This window comes from Cavia porcellus, unplaced genomic scaffold (genome assembly GCF_034190915.1).
Source record: "Cavia porcellus strain 051 isolate PalLab524CR breed Dunkin Hartley unplaced genomic scaffold, mCavPor4.1 scaffold_3, whole genome shotgun sequence".
In the NCBI taxonomy this organism is placed as follows: domain Eukaryota; kingdom Metazoa; phylum Chordata; class Mammalia; order Rodentia; family Caviidae; genus Cavia; species Cavia porcellus.
Window position 1 is genome coordinate 43,586,543 of NW_026947486.1, and position 10,926 is coordinate 43,597,468.

A 10,926-nucleotide genomic window follows, 5' to 3' on the forward strand; every position below is an offset into this window, starting at 1 on the left:
CCTGTATTTTACACTAAATGACTTTTGATCTCAAATCATATTTTTGAACTTGGGTGTCAAACTAGAATCCCAACTTTCCTTTATCTGCCAGCTCTAATTAGCCAAAAGTCCTAATCATTCCAAGCGCATTCTCAAAATTCATTTCACCTTGTTAAGAACTTCAGTTTTATCACCTGCTATCAAGTTGGTCTGTCTTCAGTTTTGTCTTCCTCAATTTTACACATTATGTTAGAAGTGATTTTAAAATTTAGGTGTGCAAATGAGACAGGCCCATTTAAAGACCTTACTTAGGTTGCTTAGCACTGCTTTTAAGTGCTCAGCCTCTTAATAGCCACCATACAAAATCCTTGACTACAATCTTGCTTCAGCTATCTTGTTTTTGCCATAGCCAGCAGGGTGTCACAGTTCTTAATTTCATCAGTAATGTACCTGTGCATATGTTGTTATCCATCATTCATGCTCTGTTCATTTTTTGTTTTTCTGACATAGGGTCTCACTATGCAGTTCAGGCTGGTATTGAACTCACTTTGTAGCTCAGGCTGATCTTGAATTTACAATGACCTTCCTGCTTTAGCCTCTCCAGTGCTGGGATTACAGAAGTGTGCTAGCCACTATGCTTAGCTAACTCCATTCATGCTTTATAGTGTATGATTCTATGCTGTGATAGTCACTTTACTTCCTCATTGCACCTAGTTCTTTCAAAGTAGGAATTGCATTCTACATCTCTGCATTCCACCCCCTAGCACCACGCTTGTTTGAGATTTATTTCCCACTTTTGGGGTATTGCAGTGTGAGTGTGTGTGTGTGTGTGTGTGTGTGTGTAAATATGCATGAATGCACAGTATGAATCTGAGTGTCTGCTGGCCACAAAGCCCACCGAGTGGGGGCACAAAAGACGCACTATTTTTTTTTTTTTTGGTCTTTTTCGTTTTTTTTTTTTTATTGGTACCAGGGATCGACCTCATGACTGCCTGCTTGTAAGGCAGGCGCTTATGCCGCTGAGCTAAATCTCCAGCCCCAAGACGCACTATTTTAATTCAGGTTTTTCCCATCATCACCACGAAAATTTACTGAGCAGACCAGTACCTTACAGTCCGTTGGTAAACCCAGATTCCCCAACAGCCTTCGAAGTCCACGCCCAAACTGGGAGGGTGTGAGGCGGGGCTAGCGACGACCTCCGGGGTAGAGGGCACAGCGCAGGCGCAGAGGAGTGAGACTCGCTCATCTTCCATCCCTCTCCAGCCTCTGCAGTTTCGTTCAACGGCTGAAGGACCACGCGGGGAGGGGGGAGGGGAGTGGAGTTGAGGGAGAAGGGAGGGACTCTCCGGGAAGGTGAAGTCACACTTTCTTGGCTGCAACATGGAGGATACGAGTGGAATGGATGAAGCGGTGAGGCGCTGCTCTGGAGTTGGGCGAGTAGAAAAGTCGAGCGGATATAGACCCTTGAATTTTCACCCCGTTCCCTTGTTTTTCCTCTTCTCAGGTTTCCGGGGAGGTTGTGTCCGTCGCACATGCTCTTTCTCTCCCAGCGGAGTCTTACGGCAACGATGTGAGTATGATTTACCCACAGCTCCCAACCACAGAGCTAACCCGAGAGCTTTGTAAGGCCTATTATTAAATTATTCGTCCCTTCTCTGATTTGTTCTGCAGACGCCGTGCACATCCGCCTAGATCTGTGCCTCCTTTCAGTTCATATTGATCTTGATTGACAAATGCAGGATTAATCAGTGTGAACATGGAAATAGTTTTCTAACTTTGCTGCACTTTAGAATCAAAGGGGAGACTTTAAAGCCTGTTAGGGTTACACTTTATGTGAGAATGTTTATGTTTAGATCAAAATGTCTGGGAGATAGGAGTCGAGAATCAGTATTTTTTAAAGTTTCCGGAATGATTCTGTTGTGCAGCTACCATTTGTAGTGCCCCTGGTTTATCCATTTATGGGGAAAGCATATGATGTATTTTTGAGAAAAAAAAGGATGGTGAGAATAGTGGCAGCAGTCAAATAAGAATGTAATGTGTACTTGATCAGTGGGTCAGGGCATAAGATCCTTTAAGGATGGAGGCAGTCTTAGACTTTACTGAGGAAGTGGAGGTTGAACTGGATGCTCAAAGTGTAAGTGGAAAAAGGACATGGATTGTTAGGTAGGTGAAGTTTGTGCATGGTCTAGGCATAGAGGTACACATTCAAATAACTTTTTCTGGAGTCTGTGAAGTAGATCCATCTATCTGTTGTAGTGGGAAATTCCAGTTGAAAGAAGTGGTAGATGGTTTGGTAAGACTTACTTGTAAGGAGGCCTGCTTTGTGAGACTGATTAATTTCTAGATGTTACAGGGTGGGAAGTTGAGTAATTGTAACAGTCTACATACAGAAGTGAAAACTTTTTCATTATCTTTGTGCTTCTGACAACTAAGTGGTATAAGTGGATATATTACTTAACTATTACAATGATTTAACTTAGTTCTGAGAAGCCAATTTATCTGCTGCCTTATGTAGTCTCCCACACTTTGATTAGTTACTGGGGAAAGATAGCCAGTGGTTCATTACATTTATTAGTTTGTGTAAATATATTCTTTTGATTGTCTTAAGGAAAAAACAATTACTATATTATCCAAGTCTGTTAGTCCAGTTTTTGTCATTTGACAGTAAAAGCAATGTTGGCAATACTTTTGATCATTAACTAGACATCCACAGACTTCTTAGTTTGTTACCCAGTAGCAGTATTGAGGGATTACTGACCTGGTATTCCTCACTCCTTTGCAGCCAGATATTGAGATGGCCTGGGCTATGAGAGCAATGCAGCATGCTGAAGTGTATTACAAGGTGAGTTGTTTGTCTTCATCATTAAACAGAATTGAAAATATGATTGTAATGTATGGTGCTCTGATAAGAACTGTTGTCAGCAAGTTGAACATGCTCCAATATATGTTTTGGAGGTAGTTTTAGTTTCTATAAATCATATTTGCTGAGTTTGGGGTTAGAAGTGAATTTGTTTTGACAGTAAAGAGTTGTATTTCTCTGCCCAGTGTTTATGGCTATCTGGAAAAAGAGTGCCTAGGTATAAATAATAGATAGTTGATAAATGTTTGTTGACTTAAGGAACAACCCATAGAGAGGAATAGCCCAGCTATTGGTTCTAGGGCCAATTGATCTGATTCCCAAATTGGTGGAAGGGATTGTAATGTATTATATAGCCTTTTAAAACTTTGTCATGATTTCATGCAAGGCATAGACAGTTAATAGGTCCTAATGAAATCTTCAGCCTTGAGAACCATAGGGGATTTTGGTGAGTGGGAGTGAGGAGTAGAAGTGTAGAAAAGAAAAGGCAAGCATCAATGTGGGATTTTTCTCTTTGGCAGCTGATTTCATCAGTTGACCCACAATTCCTGAAACTCACCAAAGTGGATGATCAAATCTACTCTGAATTCAGGGAGCATTTTGAGAAACTCAAGATAGATGTTTTGGACCCAGAAGAACTCAAGTCAGAATTGGCTAAAGAAGTAAGAATACTCTCAAACATTATCTGGCATCTGATCATTAATTTTTGATTGTATGTTTTAATACTCTTTTGAAAAGTGTTTTAAGGAAAATATATAAATAACCAGGCCTTTTTATAGTTATAATCAAATATTTTATGAAATGAATCATTTCTGGTTTTATGGATGTTTTATGTTATTCAGTCTAATTTTTTCCTTTGGACTTGGACACTTTGAATCCTGACTCACACTGCCTTTTCAAAAGGGGAGGAGGAATCCATTTATTTACATAGATAATTAATTCAGAAAGCTTATATTTGGGGAATGGTAGCCAGCACATAAGAAGGTAGTTTGTTTCTTCGGGTTTAAGTTCACGAGATCAGTCTTGCCAAGGATCACTGGGAAGCTTGTGTTTCTCATTGTTTATGTGATGATATTATAATATTGCAAAGAGCTGATAATCTTAATAGTCAGGGAAATTTATTTCTCTGAAAGTGGGCCCTTGGCTAAAAAAGGATATCAGTTTTTGTCTCCTAGCAAGCTGTTACTGATCTTTGGTAAACTGCTGGTACTGAATGGCCTTTAAGATCTAACTTCATGAGTTCATGCAAAATTCTTGTTTTCTTTGTCTGATTTATGCTTTAGTGAGGATGTACAACCAGTTTGGCCTGAAACATTGAAACAAAACAGACAAAATCTGGTTTTGAAATTTTGATTCTGTTGTAAAAGATTTGTATCCTTTTTTTCAGATTAAATATAGCATAGAAACTTCATACTAGTTTCAGTGAGAAATTAGCTGTTACCTCAGTACCTCAGTGATGATTATTTTTCTTACTGGGGAAATGAAAGACCCTCTTCTGGTCTGAGAACCTCAGCTTGTTATATTTGTCAGCTGAACTATATATATATATATTTTGCCTTTGTAGAAATGGAGACCATTCTGCTTGAAGTTTGGTGGGATTGTAGAAGACTACAACTATGGTACTTTACTGCGACTAGATTGTTCTCAGGGCTACACAGAGGAAAATACTATCTTTGGTGAGTTTCTTGCCTCTGAAGTTGATTGTGTATATGGACAGTGAGTGAGGCTTATGATTTTACTGAGGAATTAGTGAAATGCATAGTTAGATTGGCTATTAGTATCTTTAAAGATCTTGTTCCTCAAAAGTACCTATATGATAGATATTTTCATTATCATTAATGTGAGATTAGAATTCACATTCTGAGGCTTATGTGATTATATTTGAATGGTTTGCATATTAGTGCAGCTTGTTTATACATTTCTGGTAGGTTTAGGAAATTACTGGAGTAATACTATAATCAATTATGTTCACTTTCCAGCCCCCAGGATACAGTTTTTTGCCATTGAAATTGCTAGGAACCGAGAAGGTTATAACAAAGCAGTTTATATCCGTGATCATGACAAAGAAGGAGTGAAAACTGGAGGTGAGGAGGAAGGAAAGAAAGGAGCCGACAGTGAAGAAGAAGACAAAGTAGAGAAAAGAGCACAGAGTAGAGGAGAAGAAGGAGTCACCAGAGAAGAAGAAAAATAAAACTGACAAAGGAAGAGAAAAAGACAAAGATGACATGTCAACCAAAGCTGTGAAGCATCTGTGTAAGGTAGACAGTGAATAGAACTCTGGAGACTGAGACTCAAATGAGGCTGTAAGTGCCATGGTGCTACTTGCACGGACCCCTTTGGCTAAATGTATATCACTGTCAGTTGAAAGACACTATTAGGAAATCTATCTAGCCTAATAATGAGGAGCTGCTCTGGTTATTCCCTTGTGTGAACTGACTTAAAGACTACTAGTCAGGTCCTAGTTAATTGTTTTCTTGATTTGTGATTTCTTGACTTAACAACTGCTGGCCAAGGAAGAAGTTTTGTAAATAAATTTCTCTTGGCTCTTATGATTATCTATATCTGTGACTTCTAAAACATTTACAATTATTAGACACTTCAAATTTTTTTCAGGTATATAATGTTTCTACCATGTCATGTAAAACGATTGCTTCATGTTTCTTAATTCTTCTTACTATTTGCTATAGTGAAGTTCTCTCAACTTGTCAAGTTGTACTTGATCCTAGGATTAGAAGTTCTTATATAGGAATTGATTTTCACCCTTAGAGTGATTACAGCTTTCTAATTTCTTTTCCTATATCTGAAAAAGACCTGAAAAGTACTCTATGAGAACAGTAGTAGCCTGAACCAGTCAGAATAGTGAAAGCAGCCCTCCTCATGGTAGAAAGAGCAAGACCTGGACCTATTTCAGTACTTCTATTTTGATAACGAAGTTGTTCTCTCAAAGCTAGAAAATAATAAATAAAATATAAAGTCTTCCAGTGGTTTCCCTTTTATATTGCTGTGGATGATAACATATATATTTTTATGGTACCACAACATTTTAAAATGTCAGAGTCCAAAAATAAGCATGTGTTTTATATGTGGGGAGAGTGTTTCCTCATCTGGCTTTTCAGACTGCATGCTTCTCATACCTTTATATGTATATAAAGGTTTGCATGGATCCCCGTGGACATACTGGACTTGACTTCCAAAATTAGAGGAAAGCACAATGTTTCTACTATATACAGTTAGTACTCTTACAAGTCGAAACACAAGATGATCATTTAAGAAAAGATTTCCTGGAGCAAAGAAATGGGGAATAGGACTTTTTTTTTTTCTTCAGTGGACATAGGAGAAAAACAAACTTAAAAGCATTTGAATTATATTCTAGGTAAGAGCTAAACTGGAGACACATTGTGTTCAAAACAGCTTTCTCTGTGAGTCGTCTTTGGCAAATTCTTAAAAGTATTTAACACATTTGTTAGAAATTTTATTTTTAAAAAAGGTATGTTTCTGAGGAGTTAGAAGAATGTCAAGTACTTCATACTAGGTAGACTTTGTTTTTAAGAACTTCTTTTGTTAATTTTCTCTACTCCTTAATACTTTTAAGTACCCATGAACATGTCTATCCATACACACTGTTTCAAGGTGAGGAAGAACAAAGATTTATTTGCCACAAAATTGTGCTTCCAATAGCCTTTTACAGGTTGTACTCCAGCAGGATAACAGACTTAATGACTTCCCTCTGATTAGTTTTAACAAAGAACATGAGACATGAAGTTGAAAGACCACTGTAAAGACACATCTGTCCAAGAAGTGGGTAGTGGGACAGGAGTGTGCATAATGGTATTCTAATGCCATAAGCAAGTCTGACAATGGCCACAATATTCCCTTGACATGCAAGCCTGTATCATTTCTCGCCATTCACTGTGGACTAGTCTTGACAGTATGAAGGGATTTCGTCCTGTGAAATGTAGTAGATTGTTTGAACCTGAGTTACTTAAAAGGGAGATGATCCTGGGCAGAGTGACCTAAGCAGGTGAGTCCGTAAAAGACACAATCAGCACAATAAGAATAAGTTGGCCTTATGGAAATAAACAGCCGTGTTGTGGGAGGAGGTGGGCATATGGCAAGGACTCACACATGTACCTCCACCAAGTTGCTGAGATTGTTCCCTGGTTGGCATCCAGCCAAAAAAGAATGGGATTTGACTTCTTCATTGCAAACAACTGAATTCTGCCAGCAGCCATTGAATTCATAGAGAATTCATTGAGTCTTAGATGAGATTGACACTGATTTCAGCCCTGTGAGGCCCTGAGCAGAGGAGCAACTAGGTCGTAGCTCCTGACCCACAGGGTTATGAGATAAATGAGTGTTGTTCAAAGCCACTGATTATATGGTAATTTGATATGAGAGCACTGAAAGCCTAGTTTGGTACTGGAACTGCAGTGCTGCAAGTAACAAATATCTAAAATATGGGAGCTGGCCTTGGAATCAGGAAGTGGATGGAAGAAAGTTGGGGAAATTTTCAGGTACACCATAGAGAAAAACTAAGCTGTGTTTAATAGACTTGCTAGGAAGATGGACTCAGTATGCTGCTGCTGAGAGTATATGCTACTGGAAAATGGAGGAAAGGGATTATTAGTAAGTGATAGTGTTGCAGTCAGAGGCTGGGAAAGCTGAGATTTGACTTTCTCTGAATTGTTTGGAAGATACATAAACATCTATGGTTTATTCAGTTTCTGGTATTATCCCAGTTACTAATGACATCCGGAGGCAGGAAGAATGCATAGACAGATTTTTGCATTTGTACAAGAGAAAACTGCAGCTGCTTTTAAACTTTAAACCACTGAATTTGTAGTATGGCTGTAGTAGGAAATTAATAAAGGAAGTATGTGGAGTCCTACTCCACAAAGTAGAGATATTCACTGTCCTGTCATTGTTTATTTTGAAACTATACTTTAAAGCTAGGGAGGATTGGAGACGAACTTGCACCCAAACATAGCTTGAATGATTGTAAACCACTTTTTGAAGGAACTGCTTTTCCTTGGCCTGTTTGTGCCCGGTACTATTTATTAACTGAGAATTCCCTAAATTTACCTCTGTTTACAGTGCAATGCTTATTTGTGGCAAACAGCTGTAGCTCTAGATGTTCCAAGCTGGAAGGATGCTGAGAGGATGAGAAAATACAGAAGAGACAAAAGCTGGGGTCAGATGGAGTGCTTTTCCTCCTGATGGGAGGAGAGGAACTGGCCTCTAGCTGCAGGGGCCTTTATGTATACCTTTTAGCAAGGTAATGTTATATGACACCCTGTTGTCCTAGCAAACCACTGTTCAGATTGTCTTGGGACTAGGTGTTTTCTGGGGTGAAGTAGCTTCATATGGCTTGCCCCAGGTTCTTTTTGTTCTTGGGATTGTCACATTCCAGCCTTGCATGTGTGATAAATTTGTAGCTTCACCGGCTCCCAACACTTATTGGAGAAAATACACTAATTTGCACCTTACTTATGTAATAAAAATATTTTTTATCAACAGCAATATCATAACTTATTCAGAAATTAGACCAAGAAAGGATTTTTCTGAGGAGGAATATTATTAACATTGTTGCCAGGGATATAACTCAGTTGCATAGTTCCTGTCTGGCAAAAGTAAGATCCTGAATTTGATTCTGAATACCAAAAAAAGAAAAATTACTATTATTAACACTGTTTTGAAATTATAGAGCACAGTGATCATTTAAGCAGAGCAAGTATGTGTTGGTTTTGATGGTCTTATCATCTGGGTCAACAGGATCAGGCCTAATGCCTGAGTCCATTGGGTGGGGTTGACAAGGTGCTGGAGCAGGACCAGAGCTTGAGCTTGCAGTGCCAGATCTAATCAATTCTTGGAGCCCGAGTCTGTAGGAATCTGCCTGGCACCAGGAAGTATTGGTGTGTGGCGAATATTGGGTCCACTGGAGTTTGGGACTAGCCTGTTCAAGAGGGGCTTTGAAGCCATAGTCTTTGAAGGTCAGTCTAGAACCTAGACTGGATGCTAGGCTGGTGCCTTGGCTACAGGGGCTGTCTCTGAGTCTGGGTCTTTGAGTGCTGGCCTGAGGACTAGATTCCATTGTAGCTGGCCTGGACCCTGGGCTTTTGGCTGTCAGTATAGTACCTGGGGCCATGGGAACCAGCCTGAAGCTGGAGGTGAGCAAGAGGGCTGGGTGTTGAGGGCAGCCTTAGAATCTGAGTGCATGGAGACTGCTGGGCATCAGGGACTGCTAGGGTTTGCCTGATGCTTAGATCTGTTAGAGTGACCTGGACTCAGATTCCTATAGTACATGGAACCATGGGATCCTAGGGAAGAAGGGACTGGTATTTGTGGCAGCCAATCTAGAGCCTGGGTCTGTAGGTACCAGGCTGACCCAGGCTAGTCTGGGCTCTGAGGCTAAAATGGCCTGGTACTAGGGAGAACCTGATGTCTTGGGCCACAGAGGATAGTTTAGCCCCAGGCTAACCCATAGCTTGTGGCTGTGTGGCCTAGTATGACATTAGTACAGACCTGGAGTCTGGGGCTATAGGGTCAATCTGGAACATGTGTCTGGTTCTGGCTGGTGGGGCAGGGCAGGCATAGAGACTGGGTCTTTAAGTTCAGCTCTGTGGCACTGTGAGGCCTGCTTGTTTTTGAGCTTCATTATCCTAGGCTTGGTATTGGGGTTCACAGCCAGGTTTACCCTCAGGTTACAGCTCAGTTACAGCTGAGTTTCCAAGTTACAGCTCAGTTTACTCTCCTTCTATACAGAGGATTTCTGTACTGTGCCGCTGGTAATATTGGAGATCTTTTGACCTAGAGAGAGTAGACATAAGACTGAGTCAGGTATTACAAGTGCGCGTGTACACACACACACACACAAACACACACACACAAGCTCCTACATAGGCAAAGCTTAAATGAAGAATGGCAGTAGTGGGGAGGCTTCAGCTGAATTGGATTTTAGTTAAAAGAAGTCAGCAGCTGGTCAAGATAGTGTGCAAGCTGCTGGTCACATAATCAGCAGGTTTTTAGTAACTTGCTAGGGTAGGCTAAAATCCAGTAATTCCCATTGTCCAGGGGCATGTTTCCAAAAGATGTTTCTTAAGATGAAATTGGACCACTACATGGTCATAATCATCCTAGAGGATGTTGAGTTTTCATGTATCTGGCCCTGTCATGTTGTGCCAGTAGGTCTGGGCCCTGTGATAGGGCTGAAGGTCTTAAAGTGCTTGAGCCTTCATGGCTTCTGAAGAAGCACATGGTTTAGGGCTGAAAAAAGGGGAGAAGGAGAAGGAAAGAAAAAGAAATTGCACATCTCTAGTGAGCAACAGGCCAGGTTAACCCTGTGTTGCCAGCAGCCTTAGACTGAACAGAGATAGAGATGCTAAGCCTTTTATTACTTTTTAGTCACCAGTCACATTTCTATAAACTCTAGTAAAAAGTCAGTGTTTTTAGCAAAAATTGTTTTCATGTCCCTGGGAAGTAACCCAGGCAACTGTTATCATAACCCCCACATCACAGGTGTTAACCATAGCAAATCTAGTGGGAAGCTAATAATGTATTGCCTAGCGGGGTGACTTCTAATTAGTGTTATAAGTTGAAACAGAGCAAGTGAAGCTAGAGGGTTTTTATTTGGCAAGAATTTCTTGGTTTATTTCCAACATTATTCTGTGGTTTTTTAATCTGTGTCTGCTGAACATGCCATTCTACAAACATTAATAGTTTTTGTACCCAGGAGTTTATTCTGTTGTCTCTCAGCCTTCTTCCCCCAGTGTCCCATGATGATGCCTAATTATCTCACCTGGAGTTGATGAGGGATGATACAAGTAAGGTGAAACTGTACGTATTAACCTTTCAATGATTCTTATTTCTCTGCTATAGCCAGTTTCTGTAAGCTCTCACCTGGATTCCTGAGCCCCTGTGGAGTTGTTTGCCAGCATGTATAGTTCAAATTGATGTTTGCGGGAGGGGAAAGCAACTGGAAAGTTCTATTAACCATCTTGCTGCTGTCACTCTCAAAATATATATTTTATAAATTATTCATTGAGGCTATGTTTTCTCTTTTTTATTTGTAGATAAAAGATGCACCAATGAGC

General features: G+C 40.1%; 1 protein-coding gene across 1 annotated transcript; it reads left to right on the plus strand.

Moving 5' to 3' along the window:
* Positions 1-1,185: 1,185 nt before the first annotated feature.
* Positions 1,186-5,817, plus strand: Pbdc1 (polysaccharide biosynthesis domain containing 1). Its single transcript, XM_003470977.4, has 6 exons — positions 1,186-1,389; positions 1,484-1,549; positions 2,762-2,821; positions 3,358-3,498; positions 4,401-4,512; positions 4,816-5,817. The coding sequence occupies exons 1-6, from the start codon at positions 1,360-1,362 to the stop codon at positions 5,025-5,027; spliced, it is 621 nt and encodes a 206-aa protein (XP_003471025.2). The 5' UTR covers positions 1,186-1,359; the 3' UTR covers positions 5,028-5,817.
* The last annotated feature ends 5,109 nt before the right edge of the window (positions 5,818-10,926 follow it).

Bases quoted from the DNA above. Each gene is read 5' to 3' on its own strand.
- Pbdc1 (XM_003470977.4), top strand. From the start codon at position 1,360: ATGGAGGATACGAGTGGAATGGATGAAGCG. The intron at 2,822-3,357 runs GTGAGTTGTTTG...TCTCTTTGGCAG, and splicing joins ATGCTGAAGTGTATTACAAG to CTGATTTCATCAGTTGACCC. The intron at 3,499-4,400 runs GTAAGAATACTC...TTGCCTTTGTAG, and splicing joins AGTCAGAATTGGCTAAAGAA to AAATGGAGACCATTCTGCTT.